The sequence below is a fragment of the Anomaloglossus baeobatrachus genome, chromosome 12 (assembly GCF_048569485.1).
Source record: "Anomaloglossus baeobatrachus isolate aAnoBae1 chromosome 12, aAnoBae1.hap1, whole genome shotgun sequence".
Taxonomy (NCBI): Eukaryota; Metazoa; Chordata; class Amphibia; order Anura; family Aromobatidae; genus Anomaloglossus; species Anomaloglossus baeobatrachus.
The window spans coordinates 8,954,369-8,969,601 of record NC_134364.1 but is presented as its reverse complement, the minus strand read 5'-3'; the positions used below and the strand labels follow the sequence as shown (position 1 = coordinate 8,969,601).

The window sequence follows — 15,233 nt, the reverse complement described above, 5'->3', positions numbered from 1 at the left end:
ACTAGGGGGAGCTCCCTGTATACAGAGATACATGATAAGATCCTGTCTGCAGCCACCACTAGGGGGAGCTCCCTGTATATAGAGATACATGATAAGATGCTATCTGCAGTCACCACTAGGGGGAGCTCCCTGTATACAGAGATATATGATAAGATCCTGCCTGCAGCCACCACTAGGGGGAGCTCCCTGTATACAGAGATACATGATAAGATCCTGTCTGCAGCCACCACTAGGGGGAGCTCCCTGTATGCAGAGATATATGATAAGATCCTGCCTGCAGCCACCACTAGTGGGAGCTCCCTGTATACAAAGATACATGATAAGATCCTGTCTGCAGCCACCACTAGGGGGAGCTCCCTGTATACAGAGATACATGATAAGATCCTGTCTGCAGTCACCACTAGGGGGAGCTCCCTGTATACAGAGATACATGATAAGATCCTGTCTGCAGCCACCACTAGGGGGGGCTCCCTGTATACAGAGATACATGATAAGATCCTGCCTGCTGCCACCACTAGGGAGAGCTCCCTGTATACAGAGATACATGATAAGATCCTGTCTGCAGCCACCACTAGGGGGAGCTCCCTGTATACAGAGATACATGAGAAGATCCTGTCTGCAGCCACCACTAGGGGGAGCTCCCTGTATACAGAGATACATGATAAGATCCTGTCTGCAGTCACCACTAGGGGGAGCTCCCTGTATACAGAGATACATGATAAGATCCTGTCTGCAGCCACCACTAGGGGGGGCTCCCTGTATACAGAGATACATGATAAGATGCTGTCTGCAGCCACCACTAGGGGGAGCTCCCTGTATACAGAGATACATGATAAGCTCCTGCCTGCAGTCACCACTAGGGGGAGCTCCCTGTATACAGAGATACATGATAAGATCCTGTCTGCAGCCACCACTAGGGGGAGCTCCCTGTATACAGAGATACATGATAAGATCCTGTCTGCAGTCACCACTAGGGGGAGCTCCCTGTATACAGATACATGATAACATCCTGTCTGCAGCCACCACTAGGGGGGGCTCCCTGTATACAGAGATACATGATAACATCCTGTCTGCAGCCACCACTAGGGGGAGCTCCCTGTATACAGAGATACATGATAAGATCCTGTCTGCAGTCACCACTAGGGGGAGCTCCCTTTATACAGAGATACATGATAAGATCCTGTCTGCAGCCACCACTAGGGGGAGCTCCCCATTTGACACTGACACGTGGACACACTTATATGCAGATGATGATTTTATTAACTTTAATGTTCTACTAACAGTAGACATTTATTTTCTGTGATTTCAGGGGATGCGGCGGACATGTCTGGTGAGTTATATCTCATCTTTATTATTATTTCACATGTTATTACATTGGTGGAGGGGGCTTCTTTTTTTAATCTTTTCAGTTCATTATTAATTGTGTCCTTTCCCCCTTCAGCCTCGGCCCCTTCTATACATGTGTGGGATGCAATGAGTAAGCAGACCCTCGCTGTGCTGCGCTGCTATCACTCCAAGGGCGTCTGTTCTGTCAGTTTCAGTGCCACCGGAAAACTGCTCCTGTCTGTGGGGCTGGACCCGGAACATACGATCACCATCTGGAAATGGCAGGAAGGTAAGTACTGATCACACTATATAGGAGGAGCACTGCGGAGGGATGGATGGTATATAGGAGGAGCACTGTGGAGGGATGGATGGTATATAGGAGGAGCACTGTGGAGGAATGGATGGTATATAGGAGGAGCACTGTGGAGGGATGGATGGTATATAGGAGGAGCACTGTAGAGGAATGGATGGTATATAGGAGGAGCACTGTGGAGGGATGGATGGTATATAGGAGGAGCACTGCGGAGGGATGGATGGTATATAGGAGGAGCACTGTGGAGGGGTGGATGGTATATAGGAGGAGCACTGTGGAGAAGAGGATGGTATATAGGAGGAGCACTGTGGAGGGAGGGGTGGTATATAGGAGGAGCACTGTGGAGGGATGGATGGTATATAGGAGGAGCACTGTGGAGGGAGGGATGGTATATAGGAGGAGCACTGTGGAGGGAGGGATGGTATATAGGAGGAGCACTGTGGAGGAGTGGATGGTATATAGGAGGAGCACTGTGGAGGAATGGGTGGTATATAGGAGGAGCACTGTGGAGGAATGGTGGTATATAGGAGGAGCACTGTGGAGGAATGGTGATATATAGGAGGCGCACTGTGGAGGAGTGGATGGTATATAGGAGGAGCACTGTGGAGGAATTTGTGGTATATAGGAGGAGCACTGTGGAGGAATAGGTGGTATATAGGAGGAGCACTGTGGAGGAATGGATGGTATATAGAAGGAGCACTGTGGAGGGATGGATGATATATAGGAGGAGCACTGCGGAGGAATGGATGGTATATAGGAGGAGCACTGTGGAGGAGTGGATGGTATATAGGAGGAGCACTGTGGACGGATGGATGGTATATAGGAGGAGCACTGTGGAGGGATGGATGGTATATAGGAGGAGCACTGCGGAGGAGTGGTGGGTATATAGGAGGAGCACTGCGGAGGGATTGATGGTATATAGGAGGAGCACTGCGGAGGGATGGATGGTATATAGGAGGAGCACTGTGGAGGGATGGATGGTATATAGGAGGAGCACTGCGGAGGAGTGGATGGTATATAGGAGAAGCACTGTGGAGAGATGGTTGGTATATAGGAGGAGCACTGTGGAGGAGTGGAGGGTATATAGGAGGAGCACTGCGGAGGGATGGATGGTATATAGGAGGAGTGGAGGGTATATAGGAGGAGCACTGCGGAGGAGTGGAGGGTATATAGGAGGAGCACTGCGGAGGGATGGATGGTATATAGGAGGAGCACTGTGGAGGAATGGATGGTATATAGGAGGAGCACTGTGGAGGAATGGAGGGTATATAGGAGGAGCACTGTGGAGTAATGGAGGGTATATAGGAGGAGCACTGTGGAGGGGTGCATGATATATAGGAGGAGCACTGTGGAGGAATGGAGGGTATATAGGAGGAGCACTGTGGAGGAATGGATGGTATATAGGAGGAGCACTGTGGAGGAATGAATGGTATATAGGAGGAGCACTGTGGAGGGATGGATGGTATATAGGAGGAGCACTGTGGAGGAATGGATGGTATATAGGAGGAGCACTGCGGAGGAGTGGATGGTATATAGGAGGAGCACTGTGGAGGGATGGATGGTATATAGGAGGAGCACTGTGGAGGGATGGATGGTATATAGGAAGAGCACTGTGGAGGGATGGATGGTATATAGGAGGAGCACTGTGGAGGAATGGAGGGTATATAGGAGGAGCACTGTGGAGTAATGGAGGGTATATAGGAGGAGCACTGCGGAGGAGTGGAGGGTATATAGGAGGAGCACTGCGGAGGAGTGGATGGTATATAGGAGGAGCACTGCGGAGGGATGGATGGTATATAGGAGGAGCACTGCGGAGGAGTGGATGGTATATAGGAGGAGCACTGTGGAGGGATGGATGGTATATAGGAGGAGCACTGCGGAGGAATGGATGGTATATAGGAGGAGCACTGCGGAGGAGTGGAGGGTATATAGGAGGAGCACTGTGGAGGGATGGATAGTATATAGGAGGAGCACTGCGGAGGAGTGGATGGTATATAGGTGGAGCACTGTGGAGGGATGGATGATATATAGGAGGAGCACTGTGGACGGATGGATGGTATATAGGAGGAGCACTGCGGAGGAGTGGAGGGTATATAGGAGGAGCACTGTGGAGGGATGGATGGTATATAGGAGGAGCACTGCGGAGGGATGGATGGTATATAGGAGGAGCACTGTGGAGGGATGAATGGTATATAGGAGGAGCACTGCGGAGGAATGGAGGGTATATAGGAGGAGCACTGGAGGAGTGGATGGTATATAGGAGGAGCACTGCGGAGGGATGGATGGTATATAGGAGGAGCACTGTGGAGGAATGGATGGTATATATAGGAGGAGCACTGCGGAGGAATGGATGGTATATATAGGAGGAGCACTGTGGAGGAGTGGATGGTATATAGGAGGAGCACTGCGGAGGGATGGATGTGACTGGATATATGGTATGACTGATATTTGGGGGTGAGTGCCCCCAGATAGTAGCAGTTAACCTGTTCTTTGCTGAGGAGCGGGTTCCTTCCTTCTGACGGATCTTGTTCATTTGCTTCAGGTGCCAAAATCGCCAGTAAAGTCGGCCACAACCAGCGGATTTTTGTGGCCGAGTTTCGGCCGGATTCTGACACCCAGTTTGTGTCTGTGGGGGTGAAGCACGTGCGGTTCTGGACTCTGGCCGGGAGGGCGCTGCTGAGTAAGAAGGGGATGCTGAGCTCCATAGAGGACGCCCGGATGCAGACCATGTTGGCCGTGGCGTTTGGAGCGGTGGGTGTCATCCTCTGATGATGGTTGCCCCCGTCCTCGGGATGGCAGACCCCGTAATCCTCCATTGCCGGTCCTTATTGCAGGGTAATCTGACCTTCACTGGCACGATCAGCGGGGACGTGTGCGTCTGGAAGGATCACATATTGTCCAGGATTGTGGCCAAAGCTCACAACGGGCCGGTGTTCACCATGTACACGACCCTGCGGGACGGGCTGATCGTGACCGGAGGCAAGGAGAGACCGTAAGTGCTGCGAAACGGGCCCAGACCTGTGGTCTGATGCACTCCATCGCTGCGTACATCACAATGATGGAGTACCTACTGCCCCCCGCAGGTCCAAGGAGGGCGGCGCCGTGAAGCTGTGGGACCAAGAGCTGAAAAGATGTCGTGCCTTCAGGTTGGAAACCGGCCAGACGACGGACTGTGTGCGCTCCGTGTGCCGGGGGAAGGTAAGGGGCTCCCCGAGGGCAGGAGGCCTCGGCTTCAGCTGCAGGGGCCACAGGGCATGCACAAAGCACAAGTATTATACAGCATGTCTCACAAGTGAGTACACCCCTCACATTTGTGTAAATATTTTACTATATCTTCTCCTTGGACAGCACTGCAGATCTGACCCTGTGATACAATGTGCAGTGTCAGTGCGCAGCTTGTTTACAATGTACAGTGTCAGTGCGCAGCTTGTATACAATGTGCCATGTCAGTGTGCAGCTGGTATACAATGTACAGTGTCAGTGTGCAGCTTGTATTTAATGTGCAGTGTCAGTGTGCAGATTGTATACAATGTGCCATGTCACTGCGCAGCTTGTATAGAATGTGCAGTGTCAGTGCGCAGCTTGTATACAATGTGCAGTGTCAGTGTGCAGCTTGTATATAATGTGCAGTGTCAGTGCGCAGCTTGTATAGAATGTGCAGTGTCAGTGCGCAGCTTGTATACAATGTGCAGTGTCAGTGTGCAGCTTGTATATAATGTGCAGTGTCAGTGCGCAGCTTGTATACAATGTGCAGTGTCAGTGCGCAGCTTGTATAACAGTGTAAATAACTCATCACATAACCGTTAATGTCTAAACCACTGGCAACAAAAGTGAGTACACCCCTAAGTGATAATGGCCACATTGTGCCCTTGGTGTGAATATTTTGTGTGTCCGCCATTATTTTCCAGCACGGCCTCACCTTTCTTGGGCCTGGAGGTCACTAGATCTTCACAGAAGCCGCTGGATCCTCCATGACGACATCCCGAAGCTGGTGGATGTTACAGACCTTCCCCTCCTCCACCTTCTGTTTTATGAGGCCCCACAGATGCTCCATAGGGTTTAGGTCTGGAGACGTTCGGCCGTTCCAGCACCTTCACCCTTAGTTTGTATACAAGCTGCGCACTGACACTGCACATTGTATACAAGCTGCACACTGACACTGCACATTGTATACAAGCTGCGCACTGACACTGCACATTGTATACAAGCTGCACACTGACACTGCACATTGTATACAAGCTGCACACTGACACTGCATATTGTATACAAGCTGCACACTGACACTGCACATTGTATACAAGCTGCACACTGACACTGTACATGATCTGCAGCGCTGTCCCAGGAGAAGATATAATAAAATAGTTACACAAATGTGGGGGTGTACTTACTTTTCTGACATCCTGTACATGTAATTGGATTGATATGGGCCCCTGCAGGGTGTGAGTAATCTCCACTTAGACCTCATGGCAATTTGTCTTCCATTTTCAGGGTAAAATCCTGGTGGGGACCCGGAACGCAGAGATCATTGAGGTGGGGGAGAAGAACGCGGCCTGTAACATCCTCATCAATGGGCACATGGACGGGCCCATCTGGGGCCTGGCCACTCATCCCAGCAGGGACTTCTTCCTGTCGGCGGCAGAGGACGGGACGGTTCGGTTATGGGACATTGTGGATAAGGTAGAGCTCCGGGGCCCGCGCAGGGTCGGTGCGCGGTGGCGAGGTCTTAGTTTTCGGGCTTGTCTTTGTCTCACAGAAGATGCTGAATAAGGTGAATCTGGGCCACGCGGCTCGCACCGTCTGCTACAGCCCGGAGGGCGACATGGTGGCCATAGGGATGAAGAACGGAGAGTTCATCATCCTGCTCGTGGCCTCCTTAAAGATCTGGGGTAAGAAGAGAGACCGGAGGTCGGCAATCCACGACATCAGGTGAGACAGAGCGATGGCAGCAGACTGTGGGGTCACGTCAGTGCGGACACAAGAGCTTACACTCCTTATCCCCAGGTTCAGCCCGGATTCTCATTACCTGGCGGTGGGGTCCAGTGAAAACGCTGTGGACTTCTACGACCTGACCATCGGCCCCTCGCTGAACCGCATCAGTTACTGTAAAGACATCCCCAGCTTCGTGCTGCAGATCGACTTCTCTGCCGACAGCCGCTACGTACAGGTACCGATCCCCGGGGCACGATCCGCTCTGCACCGACGGGCACGACCCGCTCTGCACCGACGGGCACGACCCGCTCTGCACCGACGGGCATGATCCGCTCTGCACCGACGGGCAAGACCTGCTCTGCACCGACGGGCACGATCCACTCTCCACCGACGGGCACGATCCGCTCTCCACCGACGGGCACGATCTGCTCTGCACCGACTGGCAAGATCTGCTCTGCACCGACGGGCACGATCCGCTCTGCACCGACTGGCGCACAGTTTCAGCTCTGCACCGACGGGCACGATCCGCTCTGCACCGATGGGCACACAGTTGTCAGCTCTGCTGTGGCTCCAGGGTTGTCAGACACTTGACTGTTTACATGCTCTGCTCCGTCCACTGCATTGTGTGTTACTGTGATCCTGTCCCATGGTGATCTACCCCCCAGCATGCCGGTCTCACACCACCGCTTTATCTCGCAGGTCTCCACGGGGTGTTATAAGAGGCTGGTGTATGAAGTGCCTTCAGGAAAACTCCTCACGGAACAAGCTGTGATCGACCGGATAACATGGGCCTCCTGGACCAGGCAAGTGACCCCCCGAATAGTGAGAGCAGTGGTCTGAGGCCCCCTAATCGCAGACCCGGCTCTGGTCATGGTGTACAGCCGGAGCCTCGCCCTTCTCACAGCTGACCGCTCTCGTCTGTCCCTGCAGCGTCCTGGGGGACGAGGTGGTCGGGATCTGGTCCAGACACAACGAGAAGTCGGACGTGACGTGCGCCTGCGTCTCGCACTCAGGGATCAGTCTGGTGACCGGCGATGACTTCGGGATGGTGAAACTGTTCGACTTTCCTTGTCCTGAGAAGTTTGTAAGTAAAAAAAAAATTAATAGCGAAGAAGCGAAAAGATGTAAAAAAGTCTCCAGCGAAGGCAAAAAGCGAACGCCGTGACCGCTTCTGTGTCCTTCACTCCAGGCAAAGCATAAGCGGTTCCTGGGGCATTCAGCCCATGTGACCAACATCCGCTTCACCAGCGCAGATCGCTACGTGGTCAGCGCCGGAGGAGACGACAGCAGGTGAGACGCCGCCTATCCCGTATGAGGCTATGTGCACACCGTGCGTTTTTTGGGCTCAAAACTGCATGACTTTACTTCCCCAGCAAAGCCTATGAGGTTTCATTTTTGCCGTCCGCACACAAGTTTTTTTAGCTGCATTTTTGAGCTGGCAAATAAAAAAAATGGTCATGTCAATTCTTTCCTGCGTTTTTCCACCCATGCAATGCATTGGAGAAACGCAGCGGAACGCAGTGATGAAAAACGCAGCCAAAAACGCACCGAAACGCTGTAAAAAGGCATGCGTTTACCAGTGCGGTTTGCATTTTTGTGCGGTTTTAGCGTACAAAAAAAAAACAAACAAACACTGTGTGCAATCGTAGCCTTATATTCCAGAGCTGCACTCATTATTCTGCTGGTGCAGTCACTGTGTACATACATTACTGATCCTGAGTTACCTCCTGTATTATACTCCAGAGCTGCACTCACTATTCTACTGGTGCAGTCACTGTGTACATACATTACTGATCCTGAGTTACCTCCTGTATTATACTCCAGAGCTGCACTCACTATTCTACTGGTGCAGTCACTGTGTACATACATTACTGATCCTGACTTACCTCCTGTATTATACTCCAGAGCTGCACTCACTATTCTGCTGGTGCAGTCACAGTGTACATACATTACATATCCTGTATTACACTCCAGAGCTGCACTCACTATTCTGGACGCTCCCTGTAACTTCCTTCCTATCACTGGCAGCAGTTCTTTGTGATCAGATGATGGTAGACTGATGATACGGTCTCAGAAGTATTAGCTTTACATCAGACCCTGCAGGGAATGCTGGGAGTCCTGCTGTCCTCTGTAGCATTAGGAGTGCAGCTCTGGAGTATAATACATTTCTAGATTCTTGCTGTATGTGCCCTGCTTGTGTTTTGCAGCTTGTTTGTATGGAAATGTGTGCACATGCCGCACTGATGATGACTGCACGGCTCTTCCTCTGATGGCGGATGATCCTGCAGAAGCGCAGTCGAGTTGCAAAGAAATCCAGAGCCAGCCGTGTCCTGCAGAGAAGGCGGGAGTCGGGCGGATCAGCTTTATCGGGAAGCATGCGCTACCCCCCTGCGGGGAGCCGGAGTCGGAGTTACTATCTCACTTGTGCCAGTTGTGGGACCGGTCCGACCACTCGGCAGCAGGACGCAGCGGTTACAGTGTGACCCTCCTACCAGCATGGAGACCCCCCTACGAGGATGGCGCACAGCGGCCAGGACGGACCGCGGGCACCGGGGCCTCGCTCTCTACAATCGCTGTGCAGCCGGGATGCGAGTGCCTTCCCTTCTCTCCCAAAGTTTCCCGTCTTTGCCTTGTCCGTCCCGCGCTGACGTTGCCATATCTACGTGCTGCTCGTTTCTTTAGACCATTTCCCGCTGTGTTTGAGACGTTCTGCGTCTGTGAAGCTGCGTTCTCAAAGGGGCGGCCCAGGGTTAGAAAAGCATGGCGTCTTCCCGAAACTGCGCCCCTCACTGTGTACAGGTGCTCACTACGGAGGCCGCCATGATTCTCTGACCCTGGACAAACCCTTTAAACCTCTTCGGTGCTAGAAGGGGCCGTATCTCATATTGGGGGTCACTGGGAGCATTTACTGGAAAAACAAATATAATTTCGTATAAGTTCTTTTCACGTTCCCTTGTTTCATTTGGTGTCGGGAACGGGGGGGGGGGGGGGGGACTGTGACTGTGACCGCGCGGGGAATGACTGACAGCACGGGGGTGGGAGGAGACTGACTGCCCAATGAGACTGTGACCCCGGGGGCCGCTGGGTGCCTCCGCAGTTAGAGCTTGTCCCAGAAGTCAGGTCCGATTGCTGCAGAATGGGAAGCCTGTGTGAATGGCGTGCTAGCAGTGCGCCATTGTAGGTGTGTGGTGGGATCTGGTACTGCGGCTCCAGCCTTCTTATTTAGTGGATGTACTGAATTAATATTTTCTTCATCGATCCTATGGGAGACCCAGACCATGGGTGTATAGCTTCTGCCTCCGGAGGACACACAAAGTACTACACTAAAAAGTGTAGCCCCTCCCTCCGAGCATATACACCCCCTGGTTAACCAAATATAGCCAGTTCAATGCTTTGTGTTCAGGAGGCACACATCCACACATGCATTCTCATCTGATTTTGATTTTTGGAAAGAGTTTGAAGAAAAGCGTGTCCAAGTCTGGACTCCTGGCATGTCCCTTCTCACCCCACTGTGTCGGCGGTGCTGTTAAGGTTGATTTCAAGGCTGGAGCCTTTCATGCCGCGCTCCTTCACCATCCCTCGGGCTCTGGCTTGAAGTGGGAGCCAGCACGGTTCTCCCTGCCTTGCAGGAGACCGGTCTCCATCCGCAGCCCTTTCAGGATCCTGCCGGACGGAGCACTCATCCCTCAGGGACCTGGCCCTGCGTCTCACAAGCTAAGTATCTGAGACGTTATTATCGGGGGGTCCCTTGTACTTTATTGTTGGGGAGAGTGTGCTGTGTATCTATTGTGACATTTCCGGCCGGTTCTCTGGTTTTTACCTGAGAACCGCGCCGATGGTGCCTGCTCGCCGGCCGCATCGTTAAATTTAGGTCCCGGCTTCGCCTGAGCCCTAGTTTCGTTTTCACTGCCCCTGCATGCCAATCATGCAGAGGGACAGTGCGGCTCCGCCCAGCGACTGTTCAGCACAGGGGAGGGATACTCCTCTCTGAGGAGATGTTTCCCTCCCCTGTATATCTCCTTGGCCCTCCGATCCCGCTCTTAGAGTTGGCCCCGCCCCCTCTCCTCGCTCCGGCGCCATTTTATCAGCGTTCTCATGCATGTCTGCATAACCACATTGTGACAGCGATCGGCGCTGGCCATCTCTCTGGGGGTCCGGGCTGTGGGATCTGGAGGGCACAGATATGTCTCTATGTCAAACGGTCTGGCAAGCCACAACCTCCGGTTGTGGAGCTGCTTATATACACTGTTTATATACTCTGCTGGGGGTCATTCTGGCCAGAGCCCCCACTTCAGCAGCATGTCTCACATCAGAGGAAGGCTGCAAGGCTGTACTTAATATGCACTGCTGTAAGCTCGTACTGCCTGTACCGAGCACATAACCACATTGTGATGCCTGCTCTAACATAGTGGTGCCTCAGCCTGGAGGCTCATCCCCAGTGGTCCCTCCGGCTCCGGTGGCTGAACCCCCGGCTTGGGTAGAATCCCTCTCTCCAGGGGACAGCTGTCCCGGACACTGCTGAGCATGCATCAGCCCCCTTCTCAGGGCGCTTCTGCTGCTACGGCTCGCTCAGCAAAGCTCACAGAGGATTCTTCATCTGGCTCAGACCCCGTCCTCCTAAAATGGAGACGCAGGGTCCCCTTTCCTTCCTCCTCCCGCGGCTCTGGTTCACGAGCCGACTCGCAGGACAAGGAGGATGCCTTTACTGGGGGCTCGGACGCTACTCCATGTACCCCATTGATCTGTCCGAAACTGACGCAGATGCTAATGATTTGTTGCGTCCATTATATTTGTACTGGACCTCAATCCGCCTGTATCAGGGGAGCAACCCTCTCTGGCAGAAAAGCATCAGTATACCTTGCCTAAGAGAACAAGGAGTGTGTTCCTTATCCACTCCAGTTTTTCAGGCCACTGTGACCAAGCCCAGAGCCTGTCCTTACAGACGCTTCCCAAAGCGTGGTTCTGATGACCGTTTTCCGTTTCCACCAGAGGTGGTCAAGGAGTGGGCTCATTCACCAAAGGTAGACCCTCCGGTGTCTAGACTCTCAGCCCGGAAAGTTGTATCAGTGGCTGATGGCACCTCACTTAAGGATTTAACTGTACGCCATCTGTATATGAGGCGGCAGGGGCCTCGTTCTCCCCATCTTTTGCAGCAGTGTGGGCTTCAGAGCCATCTCTGCTTCTCTAGAGGAGATGCATTCCCTCACCAGGGACTCTATGCCCGAGATAGTTGCCTTAACTTCCAGGTCTTCAGCCTTTTCATCCTATGCCATGTTGGAGGCTCCGCACTGCGGTGGCTTCGGCTAATTCCCTCGCTATCCGCAGGATTTTGTGGCTGCGAGAGTGGAAGGCAGACGCTTCTTCAAAGAAGTACCTTGCTGGGCTCCCTTTTGCTGGGTCCCGGCTGTTCGGTGAAGAACTGGATGAAATTATTCAGGAAGCTACTGGCGGGAAGAGTACTTCCATGCCACAAGCAAAAACAGGGCAGGAACCAGTCGAGGTTTCATTCCTTTCGTTCCAACAACTGGTCATCCTCTAAGCCCTCGGCCTCGTCCACTAACTCAGCCAAGGACCAAAAACCCAACTGGCGCACGAAGCCGCGTCCTCAGAAGACCGCAGGAGCTGCTGCCACTGAGGCAGCCTCCTCTTGACTATCTGGCCGCGCCAGCAACGTCCTTGGTCGGTGGTAGGCTCTCCCGCTTGGCGACATGTGGTTCAACACGTCTCCGATCAGTGGGTGCGGGATATCCTCTCCAACGGCTACAGGATAGAATTCTATCCAGCCCGCCAAGCAGATTTTTTCTGTCCACTCCCCCCTGCTCCAAGGCCGCCGCCTTCTCTCAGGCCGTGGCATCCTTTCAGGCCAACGGAGTAATTGTACCAGTTCCCGCCCGGGAACGGTTCAGAGGTTTCTACTCAAATCTCTACCTAGTCCCCTAAAGGGACGGTTCCTTCCGGCCCATCCTGGATCTCAGGCTTCTCAACAAGCATGTTCAGGTGCGGCTTTTTCGCATGGAGTCTCTCCGATCAGTCATTGCCTCAATGACCCAAGGAGATTTCCTGGCATCCATCGACATCAGAGATGCCTATCTGCATGTGCCAATTGCAGTTTCGCACCAGCGTTGGCAACGTTTTGCAATCAGAGAGGAACATTTCCGATTCGTGGCTCTTCCCTTCGGGTTAGCCACGGCCCCTCGAGTATTCATCAGGGTCATGGCAGCAGTGGTTGCGGTTCTGCACCTCCAAGGGTTGGCATCCCTTTTCCTGGACGGCCTTCTAGTCAAGGCGTCATCCTGTGCAGAAAGTCAGCGGAGTGCCTCGCTCACTCTCGCCACTCTAGTCCAATTCGGGTGGCTTGTCATTCTGCCCAAGTCCACTCTGACTCCGACCCAGAAGCTCACGTACCTAGGGATGCAATTCGAGACTCTGCCAGCACTTGTGAAGCTGCCTTTAGTCGAACAGCAGTCCCTCCACTAGCGGTGCGCTCTTTGCTGAGGCCCCGCCGTCATTCCATCAGGCACCTAATGCAGGTGCTGGGTCAGATGGTGGCGTCAATGGAAGCGGTTCCCTTGCCCAGTTCCATCTGCGTCCTCTGCAGCTGGACATTCTCCGCTGTTGGGACAAGCGGACTTCCTTCTTGCACAGGTTAGTGGCTCTGTCGCCACAGACCAGGGGTTTCCTTCAGTGGTAGCTTCGGCCCCTCTCTCTTCAGGGACGCTCCTTCCTGGCCCCGTCCTGGGTGATCCGCACCACGGATGCCAGTCTATCCGGCTGGGGAGCGGTATATCTCCACCACAGAGCGCAGGGCACTTGGACTCCGTCCGAATCAGCCCTCTCGATCACTGTGCTGGAAATCAGAGCTGTGCTTCTAGCTCTCTTGGCTTTTCACCACCTGTTGGCGGGCAAGAACATTCGAGTCCAGTCAGACAACGCCACAGCGGTTGCCTACATTAACACCAGGGCGTGACACTCAGCCGCCTGGCACTGTTGGTATCCTTCAGTGGACGGAGGATTCCAGGTCCACCACATCCGCAGTCCACAACCCAGGCGTGGAAAACTGGGAGGCAGATTGTCTCAGCCATCAAACCGTGGACAGCGGCGAGTGGGCTCTGCATCCGGCAGTGTTTCGGTTAATCTGCCGCAAGTGGGGCACTCCGGAAGTGGATCTTCTCTCCCACGATCCTGAGGCCTTTGCAGCAGACGTGCTGGTTCAAGATTGGTCCCAGTTTAGTCTGTCTTACGCGTTTCCCCCTCTAGCTCTTGCCCAGAGACCTGCGCAAGTTCAGAATGGGGGGCCGTCGGGTCATTCTCATTGCCAGACTGGCCCAGACGAGCTTGGTACCCTGACCTGCTCCATCTGTCCGTTGAGGTGCTGTGGCATCTCCCGGACCGTCCAGACCTTCTCTCACAAGGTCCATCTTTCCGCCAGAATTCTGCGGCTCTCAGATTGACGGCGTGGCTCTTGAGTCCTGGATCTTGACGACTTCTGGTATCCCTCCTGAAGTCATCTCCACTATGACTCGGGCTCGGAAGTATTCCTTGGCCAAAATCTATCACAGGACCTGGAGAATTTTCCTGTCCTGGTGTCGCCCTTCCAGCCATGCTTCTTGACCTTTTTTCCTTGCCGACCCTCCGGTCCTTTCTACAGTCCGGTCTGCAGCTAGGACTATCCCTCAATTTCCTCAAGAGACAGGTCTCGGCTCTGTCAGTGTTGTTCCAGCGGTGTATCGCCCGGCTGGCTCAGGTGCGCTCCTTCATACAGGGCGCATCTCATCATTCCGCCTTACCGGCGGCCCTTGGATCCCTGGGACCTTAATCTAGTCCTCATGGCTTCCAGAAACCCCCCTTTGAGCCTCTTACGGAGGTTTCTTTGTCTCATCTTTCACAGAAAGTGGTCTTTCTAGTGGCCATAACTTCCCTCAGGAGAGTCTCTGATTGGCTGCGCTCTCTTCGGAGTCACCTCTTTTGGTTTTTCATCAAGACAAGGTGGTTCTCCGTCCGACTCCGGACTTCCTCCCTAAGGTGGTTTCTCCTTTCCACCTTAACCAGGACATTTCCCTGCCTTCCTTTTGTCCGGCTCCTGTTCATCGCTTTGAAAAAGCGTTGCATACTCTGGATCTGGTGCGTGCGCTCCGGATCTATGTGTCTCGCACCGCTGCTCTTAGGCGGTGCACCTCTCTTTTTGTGCTGACCACAGGGCGGCGTAAGGGCCTCTCGGCTTCTAAGCCGACCCTAGCTCGTTGGATTATGTCGGCCATTTCCGATGCCTACCAGTGTACTCAAGTGCCTCCCCCGCCGGGGGATCAAGGCACACTCGACCAGAGCTGTCGGTGCCTCTTGGGTTTCAGGCACCAGGCTACGGCTCAGCAGGTGTGTCAGGCTGCCACTTGGACTAGTCTGCATGCCTTTTCGAAGCACTACAAGTGCATGCTCTTGCTTCGGCAGACGCGAGCTTGGGCAGACGCATCCTTCAGGCGGCGGTCGCCCATTTGTGAAGTTAGGTTTCGCCTACTTCTCAGTTTTCTGTTTATTCCCACCCATGGACTGCTTTGAGACGTCCCATGGTCTGGGTCTCCCATAGGAACGATAAAGAAAAAGAGAATTTCTTCGGCGCTCTATTGGGAGACCCAGACGATTGGGTGTATAGCACTGCCTCCGGAGGCCA

General features: G+C 53.4%; 1 protein-coding gene across 3 annotated transcripts in view; it reads left to right on the top strand.

The window, feature by feature from the left end:
- The window catches only part of EML5 (EMAP like 5), a 209,534-nt gene extending 200,605 nt beyond the window's left edge, over nucleotides 1-8,929 (top strand). Inside the window, exons 32-43 of one of the 3 annotated variants that reach the window (XM_075330633.1) lie at nucleotides 1,310-1,330; nucleotides 1,442-1,615; nucleotides 4,182-4,390; nucleotides 4,474-4,631; nucleotides 4,723-4,837; nucleotides 6,128-6,316; nucleotides 6,396-6,565; nucleotides 6,641-6,803; nucleotides 7,268-7,371; nucleotides 7,499-7,652; nucleotides 7,758-7,858; nucleotides 8,776-8,929. In XM_075330633.1, coding sequence (XP_075186748.1) covers nucleotides 1,310-1,330; nucleotides 1,442-1,615; nucleotides 4,182-4,390; nucleotides 4,474-4,631; nucleotides 4,723-4,837; nucleotides 6,128-6,316; nucleotides 6,396-6,565; nucleotides 6,641-6,803; nucleotides 7,268-7,371; nucleotides 7,499-7,652; nucleotides 7,758-7,858; nucleotides 8,776-8,812 — 1,595 coding nt within the window. In that variant the 3' untranslated portion in view covers nucleotides 8,813-8,929. Of the gene's footprint in view, nucleotides 1-1,309; nucleotides 1,331-1,441; nucleotides 1,616-4,181; nucleotides 4,391-4,473; nucleotides 4,632-4,722; nucleotides 4,838-6,127; nucleotides 6,317-6,392; nucleotides 6,566-6,640; nucleotides 6,804-7,267; nucleotides 7,372-7,498; nucleotides 7,653-7,757; nucleotides 7,859-8,775 lie in introns of those variants that run through there. The other 2 variants (XM_075330632.1, XM_075330634.1) reach the window with 2 other exon arrangements.
- The last annotated feature ends 6,304 nt before the right edge of the window (nucleotides 8,930-15,233 follow it).